Source organism: Panthera pardus, unplaced genomic scaffold, assembly GCF_024362965.1.
Source record: "Panthera pardus isolate Hobbes unplaced genomic scaffold, ASM2436296v1 HiC_scaffold_21, whole genome shotgun sequence".
In the NCBI taxonomy this organism is placed as follows: Eukaryota; Metazoa; Chordata; class Mammalia; order Carnivora; family Felidae; genus Panthera; species Panthera pardus.
This window is the reverse complement of record NW_026526777.1, coordinates 54,149,923-54,169,418: the sequence shown is the minus strand read 5'-3', so window position 1 is coordinate 54,169,418 and position 19,496 is coordinate 54,149,923. Positions and strand designations below refer to the sequence as shown.

The following is a 19,496-nucleotide window of genomic DNA, read 5'->3' as shown; positions in this document are numbered from 1 at the left end:
TGTGAAAATTATTTCAGCTCTTCTTCAGAGCAGAGGGCTGGAGATGGCTCTGGGAAGTCCCTCAGGGGGTTAACCTATTATGAATACATAATGAAAGGGAAATGGAGGTCACCTTTCTGTCCTTATCTCTGTCAGTTAACTGGCAGATGACAAGAGGATACTGTGATGCAATGGGGAAAATGGCAAGTGGTTAGTGGTTGCAACCGTCAAGGACAGGAACCGTGCCTTGCCCCGCTCACGTGATGTCATTTAGCGCCCTGTGTGTAATCAGATATTCATCTAATCTTTGCTCCATCGTATCTAAACCATGTGCTTGTATTTTGTCATTTTGTTACTTTGGTTTGAGAATGTACACCTTCAGCTCTGTCTTGGTCCATGTGTCAGCAGTGTGAGGGAGACAGAAGAAAACTCTAGGCTTACAAATATTGTATTTATAGGCACAAGTGGTCCATACCCACCTTCAGGCTCATATATAAAAGGTCCCTTCCCTTCTTTAGGGTGCAATAGCCTTGTAGAATCCCCAAATCCTGGCTAAATGGACGCTGGGCCAACATGCGAGAACCAACCTCTGTGCTGACTGTATTTGAAGAACAGGCTTCAGGAATCTTTAACAAATGGCCTGGTACCTAAATTGACCTCATTTCTTATACACACACACAAACCCCCCCAAAACCAGTAAAACTTGATCGATTGCCCTATGTTTCTGGTAGGCTATGATTCTTGGTTTCAGTTCAGTTAGGGTTCAGTAATTCCGGAAGTAATACGCACTTCCTCTCAGAGCACACATGAATCATGATTCCACTTCAGATCATTGCCAAAGGACAGACAAACCATGGATAAAAATGTTTCTTTCTTCTTTTTTGCTTTGCAAATGAACATATCCAGTAAAAGGATTTGGGGTATCTGTACCCCTGAATTAAGGAGAAATACATGTCCCAAGCACAATTATTTGGAGTTTTTGAGGTAATTTGAATATTATATGCTTAGTCAGATAGACTGCTTCCTAAGTCTCAAGAAGTCCCCATCTGGAGTACAAGGGTGTTTCCAAAATCTCATCAAGAAGAATAACGTTCTGGTGTTTGCCAGTGTTCTAGTGTGGTGACTGAGAACAATAGTCTATATCAGTGGTTCTCAAACTTTTTCATCGTAGGAAACTTTTACACTCTTAAAGACTGAGAGCCCTAAGTACAATCCCTGTTTCATACATGTAATTCTTGTCTCTCTAGAAAAATGTATCACTTAATGAGGATGAGAATGATATCTCATACTAACAGCATATCCCCACAGGAGCCTCCCAGATGCATAGTTGAAAGGTATTTACAAGAAAAGTCCATTCCCAGTTGCCAAGCAATATGAGAAAATAGGAGCTTGAGTTCCCTGAATTGGGGGCAGTGGTATTAGGTATTAGGAACTTGTTTCCATTGGAGAAATAACACAGAGAGACATAAATGAAGAGCATGTGGATGGGCCAATATGTAAATAAGCATGAGTTACTGTCCACTATAAATCCCCAGTGATACCAACAATAGTATATGACACATAATATGGTGCTCCATAGCACCAGCCGCCCAGCTCTCTGGACAAGAACAAAGATGCAATTGTATAACTTTGCCGGAAAAGTTGGTCAGAGAAGAAATAGCCATATTTACCCCCACAGATGTTATCTTTCCCTTGCAAAGTCTTTGGCGAGGCATTTCACTTCCTGGCCAGTAAACTGCAGAATAGTGGAGTTAGGCATTTGCTGGTGTTTGCTGTTTCAGGGAATGCTTGTTCCTAAATCCCTTGGGATTGGCTTCTACTTGGTCCTGTGTAACAGAAAGCATCTTATGGGTCACATAGCCAAAGAGTCAGGAAACCCTTGCTTCCTAGACTCTCACATTGAGAAAATTAGGTAAAGAGCAAGGCATGCCTGCAACAACAAGATTTTGGCTAACATTAGTTGGCTCTGAGGAGTGGGACTGTATGGCTGGAGCACAGAAATTGGCAGAGGGAGGAGATATTTCATAGTATTCCTTTATTCTTTGAATAAATAATTTTATTTTTATTTTTTAAATTTCATTTCTCAGGTTATTTCTTTTGAGAGAGAGAAAGCATGAGCAGGGAAGGGTCAGAGAGAGAGAGAGAGAGTAAGAGAGAAAATCCCAAGCAGGCTCCACACTGTCTAGCCCAACACAGGGCTAGAATTCAAGAACCGTGAGATCACGACCTGAGCTAAAATCAAGAGTCAGACACTTAACTGACTGAGCCACCCAGGCGCCCCTATTCTTTGAATTTTAAACCACATGAATGTTTCACTGACTCAAAAACAAAACAAGATGGAACAAGCAAACAAATAAAAACTTTGAAAAGTGACCAGGGCTATCTAGCTTTGGATAAACTATCAATGTAATTATTTGTCTTCGTGAACATGGACAACACCGTGCTTGCAAACGGCAAACGTTAGGCAAGCATCCAGCGCAAAGATAAATTTTATCTCCAGCCCTTGGAAATTTTGCTATCAAAATGCTAGTACCGGCAAATAGAAACCTTGTTTCAGCTTATGTAGCGTTTCAAACTTCTGAAGAACTTTGTCTTGTTTTTCCTCTCTCTTTGTCTCAAATTTACCATTGTTCTCTTAGCGTGAAAGGAGAGCGATGAACGATGAACGGTGCACACAATGCTCTCCATTTAGCAAAGGCAGTCCTTCCCTGGCATCTTTACAAAAAGTCTTCATTTTAGTGTAACAAGTGTACCTGGTTCTTTTTTATGAAGCTGCCTACACAGGGCTAGTCCGTCTTGCACAAAACCCATGAAATATTTGATGGCACCACCCATGTTCCTCTTAGTCTTTTTTAAACTTCTGATCCTGAGGTTCTTTGGCCAATATGACACGACCCGGTCAACCTCTCTGGACCCACACAGGGCCACTCAAAACAAGGCACTCAGAGTGGAATCTCAAACTCCAGATACACCTGGCCCGATGTGCCTGAGGGACTCTTAACCCCCCTCGTTCTGGATTATCTGCTTCCAGAAATGAAGACTGACCTGAAATTCATTTTCCTGGCAGCTGTGTGACTTCATTCGCACAATGACTTGCCACCAACTAACGCTTTTTTGCCCTTTTGGTGAAAATTGCTGTTCTAACAGCTTTTCTCAGGCTGTTCATTTTTTCAAGCCCGTACACACGACCCTACCTTCTTCTTCTTAAGGTTCCTTTTGCCAGATTCCAGCCAGTGACCATCTTGCCAAACCTAGGTTTCAGTGAGTGTTAGACCTCCCAGTCTTTGTAAGGAACAGGGCCAGGAACCAAGCCCCGTGGAACAATTCTAGAGCCCTCCCTTTGGATCAGAGCTTCCCAAGGGCCTCTTCTTTCATATGTAATTAATTCTGAGGATATTCAAACAGACAGAGAAATAGAATAATACCACAAAGAACACCTATATATCCTCCACCTAGAGTCTGCAGTGGTCAATATTTTTCCACATTCCCTCTATCTACAAATCGCTTTACTGAACCATTTGAAAATAAAGACATCATGACATTTTACCACTGAATAGTTCAGCATGTAGCTCCAAAGTAAAAGAATTTTTTAAAAAAATTATTTTTTTAATTAAAAAAAATTCTCCTTTAAAGGACAGTTTCTGTTATCACACACAACGAAAAGTGAATAATAATTCCTTATTTTTATCTCCACTCAGTCCATATTCAAGTTCCCCAGTTTGTTCCCAACATGTCTATTATGGCTGGTCTTCTCAAAGCCAAAAAAAATCAGGGAGGACACTTTGCAGTTTTGCTTGTTTTAATCTAAGCGAACTGTACCCCAACTTTCTTTTTCATGACATTGACCTGCTGCAAAGGCCAAGATAATTGTTTTATAAAAAAACCAAAACCTCTTTAAATACCAGCCCTCTTCACGTTGTTCGTTTCAACTGCTGCTATCAAGTAAAGGCCATTTACTGAGTAATTATTATTTTTTCTTTTTTGTTCATCAAATTTGTATGTAACTACCTATTAGACCTTCTGATAAGTATGAGATAACATCCTTACCATATTGGGTTGATGCAATTGCAGAGATAAACCCAGAATTGTGATATTTTATAACTGTATAATTTTGGTCAAGTTACTTAACTTCTTTGAGTCCTGTTTCCTGTGCCACATAATGAGGATAAACGTATCCCCGTCTTAGTAAAAGCAGCACATGTGCTAAAATTAGAAGGACAGAGAGAAGATTAGCGTGGTTCCTGCATAAGAATGACATGCAAATTTGTGAAGTGTCCCATATTTTTTAAGCTAAGCTCATATGTACATTTATTGGAAATTGAAAAATGTCCCTGCATAAGAGTTTTCTAATTTATATTACCACTACAAATGCATGCATGTGCCTATTACTCTCAGCCTCAACAACGACTGTAATAATTTTTATTTTAAAACTAATTTTAGAGATGAAAAATATCTCTGTGTCATTGAAATTTTTAGTTCTCTAATTATGAGACTGAACTTGTTTTCATATGCTTAACAGTCCTCATATATATTTTTTTGTGATTGTTTAGCTTTTAAACCCATTTTCTATCATGACCCATTAGTTTTTAAAGAATAAGATGTTTAATTATTCAGATGGCAAAAAAAAAAAATCTTATAAGAAATGATACAATTGTGCTCAAGGTTTCCACTTAGAGTCTCTGACCACAGGAGCAAACACGTGTTTTCATTTAACATTTGGAAATCTGATAAACTAACATTTACCAACCTCATACTGGATGCTGATAAAGAGGGTAATCAGATAAGTTTTTACTGTGTTCTCTACTACATGGTCAACACTGTTAGTGAGTTCACATTTTATCTTTACAATAACCCTTCAAAATGGTTAGGGTTATTATCTCCAAATATGAGTGAAGAAATTGGGTCTCACAAAGGCTAAATAACTCACACTTTGGAACTTGAACTTGGTCTTTCTGAGTATGTAGTCGGAAATTGAACTTGGGTCTTTCTGAGCACATATCGGAAGCTCCTTCCTCTATCCTACTCTGCCTCTGATTGTGAACAGTGTCCATCTCTTGGTCAACACAATATCTAAGATTTCCTATCAACCGATCACCTCAACCTTGTTAGAATTATGTTCAAAATAGCAGTTCTCTCCATGGAATCCTCTACCATCTGAGGGATAAAACTGGCTTCAAACCAAACAAAACCCAGCCTCATCGTGTTGGGTTTTCCCAGAGTGGGAAATGACATGTGCTGGCATCAGAGGCCTTTCTTCTTTTAGCCTGTTAGACATTCAAGGTTACTGGATTGTGTCATGTCTGTGGACTGATAGCGCAGAGAGGAGCCAGAGGAGGTAGGTCCTGGTGTGAAGCTTGCCCACCAGGATAGACAAGGCTTCAAAGGTGGGTGGTAGAGGGTAGGAAGGCAGACTAGACCCAAGAGAGTGGCAAAGGCAGTGAACAAGTCTTATACCTGTCAGCCCTAGAGTTTTGGTTAGCAATTGGAGTCCTAAAAAAGTGGAGTGCAGCAGTAGAGAGGGAGGTAGAGATGTGTGTGGAGATGGGGAAAGAGATACTTGGAAATGTCAAGAGCAGGAGTTCAGTATCTTGGAAGTCTGGTCATCTGTGGTAAAGCCCAGTCACGAGACGAGATCCAAGGGGCTGCCTGAGGAAGGGGCTGACCAGAGCAAAACTGGGAAACCCAGGAATTCTCAGTGGAGCCATATCATGATCTCTGGGGGTAGGGAGGTGCATTTAGAAGTTGCATTCAGGGCACCTGGATGGCTTAGTCGGTTAAATGTTTGACTTCAGCTCAGTTCATGATCTCACAGTTGGTGAGGTTGAGCCCCACATCAGGCTCTCCACTCTCAGTGCAGAGTCTGCTTTGAATCCTCTGTCTCCCTCTCTCTCTGCCCCTCCCCCCCTCAAAAATAAACATTTATTTATTTATTTTAATATGAAATTTATTGTCAAATTGGTTTCCATACAACACCCAGTGCTGGGTGTTCCATACAACATCCCAACAGGTGCCCTCCTCAATACCCATCACCCACCCTCCTCTCCCTCCCACCCCCCATCAACCCTCAGTTTGTTCGCAGTTTTTAAGAGTCTCTCATGGTTTGGCTCCCTCCCTCTCTAACCTTTTTTTTTTCTTCCCCTCCCCATGGACTTCTGTTAAGTTTCTCAGGATCCACATAGGAGTGAAAACATATGGTATCTGTATTTCTCTGTATGGCTTATTTCACTTAGCATTAACACTCTCCAGTTCCATCCATGTTGCTACAAAAGGCCATATTTCATTCTTTCTCATTGCCACGCAGTATTCCGCTGTGTATATAAACCACAATTTCTTTATCCATTCATCAGTTGATGGACATTTATTTAGGCCCTTTCCATAATTTGGCTACTGTTGAAAGTAGGCATAAGTGCCCCTATGCATCAACACTCTTGTATCCCTTGGGTAAATTCCTAGCAGTGCTATTCCTGGGTCATAGGGTAGATCTATTTTTAATTTTCAAAAATACACATTTAAAAAAATTTTTTGAAGAAGTTGCATTCAATATTGAAATATTTTGCATATATACACATGCATTTAAAACAAACATAACTACGTTAATAGTAGAAAATAATGAAAGTCAATCTGAATAAAGTCTTTTTAGCTGGTGAGGATGTGCAGAAACTGGACTGTAGCTAAAAACTATTATCTTTTGCATATTAGTGATTATCAGAGGGGCTATAAAATTTTTATGTTAAAGAGGGCATCAGTTTCAGTATTGAGAAACAGAAGAGAAATAGAAGGTGTCCAGTTCTGGGAGCAGGCCTCTGTGCCCCCTAGGGCCATCAGTTAGCTTAGGGCTTTTCTCCATTTGATTTACTTTAATTTAATAAATATTTGCTGAAAACATACCAAGCAACAGGCATCACGTTGGGTGCTGTAGATACAACAATTGATATAATCATTTTTTGTCCTTGAGAAGTTTGTGATCTAACTGGACAGTAGAGGTAGGCTGACAGATAATCACAATGACATGTTAGAAGTGCTGTGATGGAGGTATGCACAGGAGAGAGGAAGGAGTCTCTAGCCTGAGCTACAGGGTTTCCTAGAACAATTGTCCATAAGCTAATTTTAAAGAGCCGTTGCTACTGTCTTTAGTGCAAAGGGGCAGCCTCTACGGGGGGATGAACCATAGCGGATACAAGCATGGGCACTGCGCTCATGTTGGCGGAGTTCCCTTGGGATGGTACTTCCATCTTGGTACATGATGGTACCAGGGCACAAGAATGGATAAGACGGTACGTCCATCAAGATGGTGCTAGTATACCTACCACATAGGGTTGCCGTGAGGATTAAGTGGAGTGATTATGTACAGCACCTGAGCACATAGCTCTCAGTAAATATTAGTTATTAACTAGCTGTGAACGTAGTATGACCTGACGGATCTGAAACTGTGCTTGGAATGCTTTTAGTTAGGGTTCTTTCTATGCTTAGAGATTCCCTTCCAAAGCTGGTCTAAGGTTTTCTGTGTCTCCACTTGTAGAATATCACACAAGAGTCAACAGGGATAATGTATTAAGGAGCTGACAAAGAAGTAAGAAATGTGGCAGTGTTGGTTTTAAAAGGAGTTAATGTTTAACAAGAAGGGATCTCAGCCCAACCCAACATTTGCTTTCATTCATTAACTATTTCATTCATTCTCTGAGTTCCTAAAACATACCAGACTCTATGCTTCATGGAAGCCTTACAAAGATGATTTATAGATAATAGTTTTTAGTTAGAACTCACAGTCTAATATGAGAGACAGATATGCAAACAAAGCATTACAACACCATATGATAGGTGTAATCATAAAGGCACGTACAGAATACCAGCTATGATATTATGTGGATGTGCAATACTTACTCAGCAGGCTGAAGAAAAACATGACCAGAACTGGGTTTGAGAAACAAACAGCTGAGTGGAAGGAGGAAAGACCAGTTGGAGGGAGACCAGGTAGAGGCTTTTGCAAAAATCCAGGCAAGGTTTTTAACTTCTAGCTGAATATACAGTTGGACCCTATGAAGAGAGACTAGACTGGAGGTTCATTTCTAGGAGTCAACAGTCTGACGGTGGTATTTGAAGCTAATGATATCAATGAGATAATTCAAGGAGACGGTGTTGTGCTGCAGTGTGTAAAGAGAGGGACCCAAGTGGGTAGGCTTGGAGAATGTCAACAAAGGATTAGAAAGAGAAGGTTGACAATTAAACTGAGAAGAAACCAGGAGAAAGTGTCCCAGAGACCAAGGGCAGAGTTTTAGGAAATAGGCGGTTCCCAGGGGGTGCCAGATAACACAGGGAAGTCCAACAGGAAAGGAGGGAAAAAGAGTTACCAGATATAATTAAGATGCTAGTAAGCCAGTCACAGCACTGGGGGCTCCAGAAGAATTGGGATTGCAATGAGTTGCAGAAAGAAGGAAGTTTGGTGATGAGGAGCAGAGGCGAGGATGAGGAATAGATACCTCTGATGTGGGAGAGAAAGGAGTGTAGGTGGAGCCAAACCCATGGGCACCTGAGCATTCTACTGCTTTGTCTCTGAGTTGCTTTTACTATAAGACATTTTGTAAAAAAAAAAAAAAAAAAAAAAAAAAAAAAAAAAAAAAAAATTATGGTTTAGGAATTTCATGGGCAGCATCTTAAAAATGTATCTTCTTGTGTTGCCTGCAACCTGGCTACTCGCCCCGTGCTCGCTTTTCTCCCTGGCCTCAGCACACCCACACCAGAGGCTCAGGGCCCACAAGGAAGACTGAAGAGAAGCCTGCTCTCTAGCTCAGGGCGCTCCTCCAGTATCCTTTCCTCTGCCTGCTCTACTCCTCCTCACACATCAGCTCCTCTCCTTTCTGACCCACTTGGCTTCACATCTTGGCTCCTACTTCTAGTGTCTCTGTACCTCTGCCTGTTTGCTTTGGGTCTGTCACTGTGAACGCAGGCCTGAGCCCCTGCATCACCTCTAGCAGGTGCCAACAGTGACCTATATTTGTTAAGCCCCGGGTATAAGTCAGAGATGTGTCTAGGCATTGGAAGACACTGATGTAGAAGAAAGCCAAAGTGCCTGCCCTTGCTGGAATTTACAGATAGTAGGGAGATAAAGAATAAATAAATGATGGGCAAGGGCTCCCAGTCACCTTTCTTTCAGAAAAAGAACTTGCCGCCCCCCCCCCCCCCAACCCAATGAACCATAAGAGTGTAAACTCTTGGATCCCCTCTCCTAGCTGTGCTTGGGACTCTGATGTGCTACCCTAAGGTCCAAGGTCTCACTGGTGTCATAGCACATCCTCAGGCACTCAGGCCCCAAATGGTAGCCAATAATCCCAGTGCTTTATTAGTGAAGTCAGATTCTGATTCTTCTCTGAGCGTAGATGATGAATTAGTCTCTTTGTTTGTTCCCATGTCCCTTTTCAGTGGCTTTCTCCCTCTGTGCCACCCTCATTCCACATACCCATCTTGCATTTTATTCCCAAAGTTCTAGGCTTTCTAATTAATTACTAGATGCTACTCAATCTAGAATGCCATCAATTAAAAATGTGCCATTATTTTATGCACTAATTAAGAAAAAAATGTCCAGGATGAGGAATCAAATGGGGGGACCCCTACATAAAGCTGAGACATCTAAGGGCTATGCCTTCAGGGGTGCCTGGGTGGCTCAGTTGGTTAAGTGCCCAACTCTTGATGTCGGCTCAGGTCATGATCTCACAGTTCATGAGTTCAATCCCCACATCGGGCTGCATGCTGACCGTGCAGAGCCTGCTTGGGATTCTTTCTCTCTCCCTCTTTCTCTGCCCCTCCTGTGCTCTCTCTCTCTCTCTCTCTCTCTGTCAAAATAAATAAATATACTTTTTTAAAAGGGGGGCTATACCTTCACTATAGAGGTAAACGAGAAATAAACTCGCCAAACAGGGAGAGACAGCAAAAACAATCTGGCATGTTTCTGTCGTGGCACTGGTGGAGAAAGGGTGAGAAACATCTCATCTGAGAAGTTAAACTACAAGCTGGCACTCACACAAGTGGTCGAAGTTCACACGACTAGTGTGGCTCAAATGTTCTCAATCTGAGAATTTAATCTGAAGTGGTATCAGGGTGACTGGCGGAAGCAAAAGTAAATCTTCAGAACCAAGGTTCACAATGCCCGTGTGACGGCCCACCTATTCTAGCATTAGTCAAAGTCAGTACATTTCTAATGTGACCAAAGGACACCAGGCATCTGGTAGACTTCATTGCATAGGAATTTGGCCTCTGATCTCTTTCTTATGAATTTAAATTATAAAGACAATATTGTGTATACTGTGACCATTTCAAAAGTACAGATGGAGAGGGGCGCCTGGGTGGCTCAGTCGGTTAAGCATCCTACTTCGGCTCAGGTCATGATCTCACAGTCCGTGATTTTAAGTCCCACGTCGGGCTCTGTGCTGACCGCTCAGAGCCTGGAGCCTGCTTCGGATTCTGTGTCTCCCTTTCTCTAACCCTCCCCCGTTCATGCTCTATCTCTCTCTGTCTCAAAAATAAATAAACATTAAAAAAAATTTTTTTTAAATTACAGATGGAGAAATTAAGGTTTACATAGCATATTAACCATGGCACCAGGATGCTATCTAGTGCTCCCCAAAACCATTTCTTTTTCCCTGAAAGATCAAAACTTGTCTCTGTCTGGCATCTTGGGCTCTTTCTGAAATGAGGGAGGGCTAGATGGTATCATAAGCCGCTGGGGCCAGGAGTCCTAATTATTGACAGAACCTCCCTAGGGACTAACCCTGGGCTCTACAACCAGAAGTTATGCATGTTGGCAAAGGTTTTGAGAGGAAACATAAAAACTGTTGTAAAAGAGAAACTAGGCAGAGAGGGTAGAATTCTACGTGTTTCTGCTGAAAGGAACCCCAGAGACCATCCAGTCCAATTCCTTGGGCCATCTGGCAGGGCTGCTATCACATTAGATCTTTGCATGGCTCAACCTTTTGTGTAACTCAGGTCTCTGTTTAAATGCCACCTCCTCAGAGAAGACCCCTTACTTATCTCACCATCTATAATAGCCTACCTACAACCCAGGATGCTTAATCCTTTATTCTGCTCCTTTTAGTCATAACAATTATCACTATCCATCATCATCTGAAATAATTAGTTAATTGTGCATTTGCTTGCTTTCTGTCCTCCCACCAGAATATAGAAACATTGTTCGACTTCATAAACCCAGAGCCAGGATAGTACCCAGCCCCGAATAGAAACTCAAACCTGTGTGCTGAATGACTGAACAGTGAATCAATGAAGAAAATAAGGACAATAGCTGTAATAATTTCAATCTCAGACAAATGAAATTCTATTATCAGGTTTCGACTAGACTTTAAGTAATTTCTTTCCACGAGGGATCTAGTTGTGATATTTCTATATCCCAGCCTTTAGCATAGTGCCTGCTTTATACAAGGCTCTCAGTAAATGTCTGCTGGATGGAACAGTGTACATCATATGTCTCTTAATGATGAGCTGCTTGAATTCTCTGGAAAAGGGAGAAGGCTAGTCATCAGGGGACAATGATAAATGTGATATTATTAACCAAAAAAAAAAAGTTTGGGAAATCAAATAGATTTTAGATGGTATGAAAAATTGAAAGAGATGAAAGAATTAAAGATTTAAAATAATAGCTTAAAAATGAGAAGTGGAAAATCGTCAAGACTAGGAATGGAATACAGGAATTTAAGGGAAAAGGAGATGTTCAAGGTGTCACGATTATCCACGTTCTTCTCATCTGCTTTATTAAATCATCAAGGGAGGTTATAAAATCTTCTTCCAGGGGGCTTTAAAACCAAGAGCACTTTCTCCCTGGCTGGGGTGCCTGTGAATTGGCACCCAGAATGAGGGATAAACCAAAGGGCCTTTCTAACATCTTCAAGTCTTATGGCGTTCTGAATTTGGAGTCTGAAAATCTGCACAATTCATCACTCAGCAAACATTTACAGAGTGCTGCTAAATTCCAGGGAATAGTCAAGATCCTTTTGATTGCAGGTGACAAAAACTCAATGTATACCTTAAGAAAAAATGGAAGCACACTCGAAGGATCCTTGGCTTTCTCCCAGAGCAACCAAACCACAAAAAGGCCAGAGATGCAGCAGACCTCAGGAACCATTGAAGGGAGGGACCTAATACGGTGTGGATTCTTTCTCCATCTCTTTCTTCCTGGGTCTCTCGCCCTCTGCTGTTGCAGACCATCTATTTCCATGTGGTGGAAATCTTTTACCACTACATGCGTAATGGTATAATAATAACTACACGCATCTTCTAATATTTACCTTCACAGTTGTTAGCCACTGTAATTCCAAGCCCCAAAATCCAGGACAAGGCACCTAACCAAACTTGGAAAGGAATCTTATCATCAAGCAATCAGTTATGACCACTGGGGTAAGATTAAATAAGAACTCCATAAAGATAAAGCGGTGGGAGGAGAGAGACACAGTTTTCAAAGGCTGGGTGGGGCTCAGTAGGCAATACCATACTCGCTCATCAGGTCCTGTCACTGTATTAGGCCCTGGTTAGCCGCTTGTGAAACAAAGGTGGCTAAACTCTGATACCTGTAAAAGCTGGTGTCCTCAACTGCTGCACTGCACAAAGATGCCGTCAATGATCTCCTCAGAGAGTCTGAATGAAATGCTGTGTCTAGGAGCAGCGGAAACTGGCATCTCTTTGACAAGGCTGCCCTCGTTTTCTTTGCACAAGGCACATGCTGTCTGTACAGTTCAGAAGGCTCACCTGTCACTTACAGTTAGTGATGACTGTGGAAGTGAAGGCGATACTTGGGGAACTGGTTTGTCAACCCTTGGGCGTCTGGAAAAGAGGTCAATATGACACTGCCTGGGGATGGCCAGGATGAAGTAGGAAATAAGCAGAGTAGATGGACGAAGGAAAGAAAGAAAAGAAAGAGAAAACAGAAGAGTGCTGTTAATGGAGTTAATGAAAAATTAATGTAAAATGAATTTGAAAGTTCACTTCCTCTCAGCTCTCCATGTCTTCCGCCATTCACAAATGAGAACGATAGGCTCTCCCCAAAAATACTGAGAGATAAAGATTTCTGATCCGGGACTCTCCGATCGCACACTGTCCCTTTTGCTCTGCGGCTGTCTGCCCAGCATATCCCCCAGAGCAGTGCCTGGTGTGAAAGGGGGTACGAGACTGAATGAGTTATTCATGCCCTAGCTTTGTTTCCATGACGACTGATCCTCAGGCATTGCATTTAGGCCCTTAAAACTTACAATTTCCCAAGGAGAAATTTGTATGTTTCGGAAAGGGATGGAATGGATTTATGATCACATAGCTGGGCTTTTCAGAGATTTTCCAAAGGGCTGACATTTCTTCTAGAGATATTTCCATGTTCGGTGCTTAAAGTAATAGTGATTCTTCCCTGATGACTTGAAATCAAAACTCTTCACCTTTCCCTTTAGAAAATAGCCACAGCCCAAGGCATCTGGCTGGCTCAGCTGGAAGAGCATGTGACTTTTGATCGTTGGATCGGGAGTTTGAGCCCCATGTTAGGTGTATAGATTACTAAAAAAAATAAATTAAATAAACTTAAAAAAAGAAAGAAAGAAAATGACCATAGCCCAACAACTCCCAAATAGGCCTTAACATCACAGGCTAGAGTGTGCCTAGTCATTTGTTAGTCAAATGGGAAAGTTAAGTAATGCATTGGTGAGAACTGGTTTAGTCAGATGACCCACATCAGGAGCCATCTCTCATCTCCCTGGACCAGAGTAGCTGCGTAGAATTGGACCATTTCAGGGGAAGATGTGTTTTAGGATGTCCTACAAGTCAAAAGATGCATGTGGCAAGAATCACGGAGGAGATGGAGGTATTCAGGGAAATGAAGACGATAAACACCCACATTGTACAAGTATCAGTGACTGACTTTGGGCAACTCTATTAGGCACGAAGGAGGAAACCATGACTTAACCATCTCTGTATAGCTAGCCAGCATGGTGTCTGGCACATAGCAGGTACTTGGTAATTTGGGTTGATGACGGAATAAAAGTAACGTTTGATTATTTGCAAGCATATCTAAGGTGCTGTGCATAATCTGGGCCTTCCTAAAGATACGAGGTTGGCCCTCTAGGAATGAAAGAAATCCTTTTTGCTTTTTTTTAACTATCCCTCATTTAACTCTGATTTGATTTTTCTTAATTGTGCTCCTCGTTAACAAGGAATTTGGTTCTAAAAAAACTGGCCCCAAGTGAAATAGAGAAAAGGAGGAGTAACTTATTCTGGGATCTAGAAACTGAGCGTAGGCTAGGGATTCCTGGGGATTCCCAGCAAAACTTGTGATTGAAACAATGGAAAAATGTCTTGCAGAGTTATCTTCACTGAGGAACTATGTGATCACCATAGAAGGGCAAAAAGTCTAGTCAATGTGGACTTCTCTGTGCATTCCTTCCAATTTGTAAACTCCCTAGGCCTTATGTAATAGAAATCTGGGGTTTCTCAAAAGGAGAGACCCCTTGCATATGCATGGGGATTGCTGGGGTAAACTGGCTTCAAGTTGAAAAACAAGAAGAAGATAAACAATGAGAATTACATTGCATTTGTGACTGAAAAAAGCAATATAAGATATGTTTGTGGCTTGGCAGCTGAAAACAGAGTCTCTGGTGGTGTTCTGGCTGGATTTGTATCTTGACACTACACCTTACTGCTGCCATGTGGCTTTGAGCCAAGACTGTTGTGGCACTGACATGCGTCACATCAAGAAAAATACCCCAAATTTGCCTGGCACATCATAAGTGCTCAGCAACTATCAATGAATCTTATTATTCTTATTTTAAAATGCTTTCTAAGTCACAGCTGTAATAAGGCTAAATACTGCTAAAATACTTCACTGGTTTCTCGTTATTCCCCTAGTTAAATTGCAAGTCCTTTAGCATGTCCTACAGAACATTCCAGGGCTGGCCTCTACTTACTCATCTCCTACCACTCCTCCCTGATCAAACCCTAAGCTCCAGTTTTACTTAGAGCTCCTCGAAGTATTTTGTTCCTTTACATCTCTACACATTTTCTCTCTCTTCTGCTCGAAATATTGTTTCTCCATTCACTTGTCTGGATCGTGTCTATTTGTCTCTAAATTAGCCCCGATACCATCTCTTCCAGGGAGCTCCCCCACTACCATGACTAGCGTGGCTTAGGGACCCCTCCCACAATCCCTGAGTTCTAGTGCATCACGTTTCCATCTTGGCTTCTCTTCCCCACCTCCCCTGCTCCCCCCCCCCCCCAACCAAGGATTGTGTGCTCCTTGTTGGGGAAGAAACGACATCTTGTTCTTCAGAGTATCTCCAGCATGTATCCCAGAGAAGGTATTCCAAAAAATGCTCAGTATCTTTATAATAGAGGAGGCTTACAAATGAAATATCCTAGAAAGATCAGCAGAGATAAAGAACTGAAGCCACGAGAGATGGAAATCGAGAAAACAAAATTATGTAATGCCCTTACCTCTCACCCCACTTCTGTACCCTCACACGCGAGGGCCCAGGATTCTCCTTTATTGTTTTCCATTCTCAAGTTCCCCTTAAGGGAATGTTGTCAGGAGTCACATTCTCCGTGACCCAGGTCTTTGAGGCTGTTACCTGACCCTGCTTCATTTCCTGGGAGCAACCACAGCGTCAGCGCCGATCCTCAACAGGAAATTCTGAGCACTCACAGTTTCAAGCCTTTTTAAGCTGATTATGGTTCTTAGAAGTAAGGGATCCAAGGCTTTCCATAATCTAGACAATGCAGAGTCTGTCTTTTAAACTATCCAGTACTGGATAAGTAAGAATTAATTGCCTTTACCTTTTCTAAAAAGCCTCGGGGGCCACAGCTAATCCTTTAAATGTTCCTGTGGTTAGAAATGCCATCCTATTGCACACTTATTGGGAAAGTGATAGCTCAAGGTCATTCAGCAGAACCAAGGGGTCAGACCAGCTCCAGCCACAGGTGAACTAGGCTGTCGTAACTCAAGTCAGTCTATTTTTTCCTGGCATTTTTCATTCTGGACACAACCATGGAATTCAACTGAAACAGGAGGCAAGATAATGATGAGAAAATCATATATTTGAACAAGATTTAAAAAATAAACAAAAGATTAGTAGCATTTATGAAACCTCTATGAACCTGTTCCCAGAAATCCAGAAGGTTCTAGCAAAAGCAAATGCCTTGCACTACCCAAGGGAATTTCTGTACTATGTTCCTTTCTTTGGCGTGAAACCCCCCAAGGATGCAGGGTAAAAATTAGGAAAAGAGATAGAGGAAGAAAAGTATTTCTAAAGAGATAAGGGCTTGATTTTTTCTGTCATTTAGTGAAGATTTCATTTTCAGATGAATTGCTTACAAGCTTCTGAAATACCTTTGTTAGGATGTTTGATCATGGCAAATGGGAGAGATTTCAGAACACTTCAATCTTGGATCTCCTGGGTGGCTCAGTCAGTTGAGTGTCCAACTCTTGATTTTGGCTCAGGTCATGATCTCATGGTTTGTGAGTTCAAGCCCTGCCTCGGGCTCTCCTCTCCTTCTCCTTCTCTCCTTCTCCTCTCTCTCTCCTTCTCTCTCTGCCCCTCCCCTGCTTGTTCTCTCTCCCTCTCTCTCTCTCTCAAAATAAATAAATAAGGTTAAAAAAAAATTATTTCAATCTCAAGTGCAGATAGACCCAAAGCTTCTCATCTGTCTTAGCAGTAAGTAGGATGGTCAGGGAGTGGTTCAATGAGGTCTCTCTGATCCAGAGATCATGTATCACCTATCATTAGGGCTCTTATAACTACTACAAGATCTGTTGTTTAGTAGGTGTTCACCAACTTTAGCTGAAAAAAAATTGTGAATGCATGGCATGTCCAGAGAAGGAATCATGGTCTCTTATTTTCAGTTCTCAAAGGGAAAAAAATTTTTGTAGAATTTGCCAATGGTGTAAATACTCCGCACATGGCCATTTTATTCTTAAAACTTTTTAAAGTTTATTTATTTTGTGTGAGAGAGAAAAAGCATGAGGCGGGAGAGGCAGAGAGAGAGGGAAAGAGAGAGAATCCCAAGCAGGCCCCCCACTGTTAGTGCAGAGCCCAATGTGGGGCTGGAACCCACAAATTGCGAGATCATGACCTGAGCCAAAGTCAGACACTAAACTGACTGAGCCACCCAGGCACCTCACACATGGCCATTTAAAAATCATTTTTTTTAACGTATATTTATTTTTGAGGGTGGGGATCGGGGGAGGGGCAGAAAGAGAGGGAGACACAGAAAGCAAAACAGGCTCCAGGCTCTGAGCTGTCAGCCCAGAGCCCGATGCGGGGCTCAAACCCACGCACTGAGATTATGACCTGATCTGAAGTTGGATACACAACCAATTGAGCCACCCAGGTGCCTCACACATGGCCATTTTAAAGCTTAACAACAAGCTTATCAATTTTCTAAAAATTTAACCATCAGCTTTCATGACCAATAGGAGTTGTTTCCGGCACACTTGGGGCAGTACGCTCTTGGCTCTCTTTGTACACATAGGCAGGGCAGTACTGAGTGTTTTCAATGTATTTGGCTCTCAGAGGGGAAAAAGAGGGTCCTGGATTAAGTTGGGGGTGGCTTGCAAACAGAAATTCTGCAATATGATGATGCATCTTGCATAGAAAAGCACATCGGTGGTGTCCTGTGGAAATTGCCAGGGGTCAGAATAGTTTTCTGTCTCGACCTACTAGGAAAAATTGAAGAAGTGCTTATTGACCCCTACTCTGCACGCTGCCTGCCTCCTCCTCTAAGCAAAGAAGAAAGGAACCTGAGAATTCACAAACCCTCTTCAACAGGGCTAAGGTTCATGCGAACAAGTAAGAAACCCTCATCCAGGTATGAGTGTGCTCAAATCACAGTCACCAACTTAAAATGTCTTTGTAATGTGGAGGATAGACCAAAGAGGGTTGTTTCTTATTACCTAAACAGTGTATCAATACCAGGAATACTTTCCTTTCCTCTTTGGTAATAAACATTCTTCGTTAAGACAAATAGATCATTATTTCCATTCTCCTACAATTTACATCACTCATAGAGTTTTTGTTAAAAGTTTCTCCATTTCCCATGTTGCTAAATTAATAGGTCTCCTTGCTTGTGAGTGCTTAGGATGGATGTTCTGTGGGATGTGTTTGTTAGAGACACACATAGTCAGCCACCGTGAGTCCTTTCAGCCAATACATCTTCTCCACTGCCCACTGGATGGATCTGGAGCCTGATACAGGGGTTTTGGTTATGGAGTGCACAAATGCCCCTGGGCCCACGTTCCACCTGCAGCACGTGTACTTCCTCCCCAGTTCTGTCCTGTCTGGGAGGTGGGAGCCCTGGATGGGGTGGGAAAGGTGAGAGCCAAGCCAGCAAGGCTCTCTAAGGCACATACCTTCCCTACCACACAAATAAGCATCATGTAAAAGACAGGTCTCATGTCAACTATGCTTCAGTTGAAACAAAATAAAATAAAACTGGACAGGTCTCAGACTACTTTTCTCTTTACAGATTCTCTTCTACATCACTCATCTCAATCAACTTTTTGCATGTCACTTGATCCCTGGAGATCTACCCTTGGTTTTCCTAGACTTCACTTTACTAATTGTTCCCTTTCATTTTTACCGAAGATCATTCTTTGGAATCCCCCTGCCACGTTTGGGTTGGCTCTTCTCAGTTTGGCAAAAGAGATAACAGAAGGATCTGAGAAGTCAAGGGGTATGGGTTTGGCCCTTGACCCTTTCACTTGCCAGCTGTGTGACTTTGGGCAAGCGACTTGACCTCTCTAAGCCTCAGCTTCCTCATCTGCAAAACAAGGTCGCTATGAGCCCTTTTCTTACAAGTGGTGCTAAGCAAAAGTGAGAACACATGTGCCAAACTCCTAGCAACTATCTCTGTGGCAGACACTTAAATATGTCAGCCCTTCATGATGTTACTTCTGTCCTTGACACTATTGTTCTCATTGGTAGAAGTGGAGTTTTCATGGCACAACGTTGCCTCGAGTGTCTTGGGTGAGACCCACACCCCAGCCCTAGCCTGGCTCTACCTCCAGAGATTCCCATGGCTCACATCCCCGAGCTTGTAGAATGGAGGCCAAGTGTACCTCCAAGCACAGAGCTGTGTGATAATCTGTCCCTTGAGATGTTCTGCGAGTTTATTTTGGATACGAAAATCCTTAATTATCCTTTTATTTTGTTTGCCCTGTGCTCTGTTATTGCTGATATGAAAGTATGTCTAGAAAATAGAAGCCTTTCCTTCAATTTATACTTGAGAAACACTGACTTCTTTTTCTATTGTTATTATTTCTAATGTTTATTTATTTTTGAGAGAGAGAGAGAGAGAGAGTGTGTGGGCAAGGGGTAGAGAAGGAGACACAGAATCCGAAGCAGGATCCACGCTCTGAGCTGTCAGCACAGAGCCCCATGTGGGGCTCAAACTCGTGAACCGTGAGATCATGACCTGAGCCAAAGTCTGACGCTTAACTGACTGAGCCACCCAGGCACCCCTCTATTTTTTTTTAATGTTTTATTTAT

At 42.1% G+C, this 19,496-nt stretch overlaps 1 protein-coding gene and 1 non-coding gene across 5 annotated transcripts in view; both read left to right on the top strand.

The window, feature by feature from the left end:
* The window catches only part of CUNH1orf105 (chromosome unknown C1orf105 homolog), a 56,907-nt gene extending 37,733 nt beyond the window's left edge, over positions 1-19,174 (top strand). For all 4 annotated transcript variants that reach the window (XM_019424949.2, XM_019424980.2, XM_019424990.2 and 1 more), the window contains one exon: positions 17,673-19,174. In XM_019424949.2, coding sequence (XP_019280494.1) covers positions 17,673-17,950 — 278 coding nt within the window. In that variant the 3' untranslated portion in view covers positions 17,951-19,174. The remainder of the gene's footprint in view (positions 1-17,672) is intronic.
* Positions 4,159-4,265, top strand: LOC128778971 (U6 spliceosomal RNA). Its single transcript, XR_008424822.1, has one exon. It is a non-coding gene; the product is annotated as a U6 spliceosomal RNA (small nuclear RNA).
* Positions 19,175-19,496: the final 322 nt, after the last annotated feature.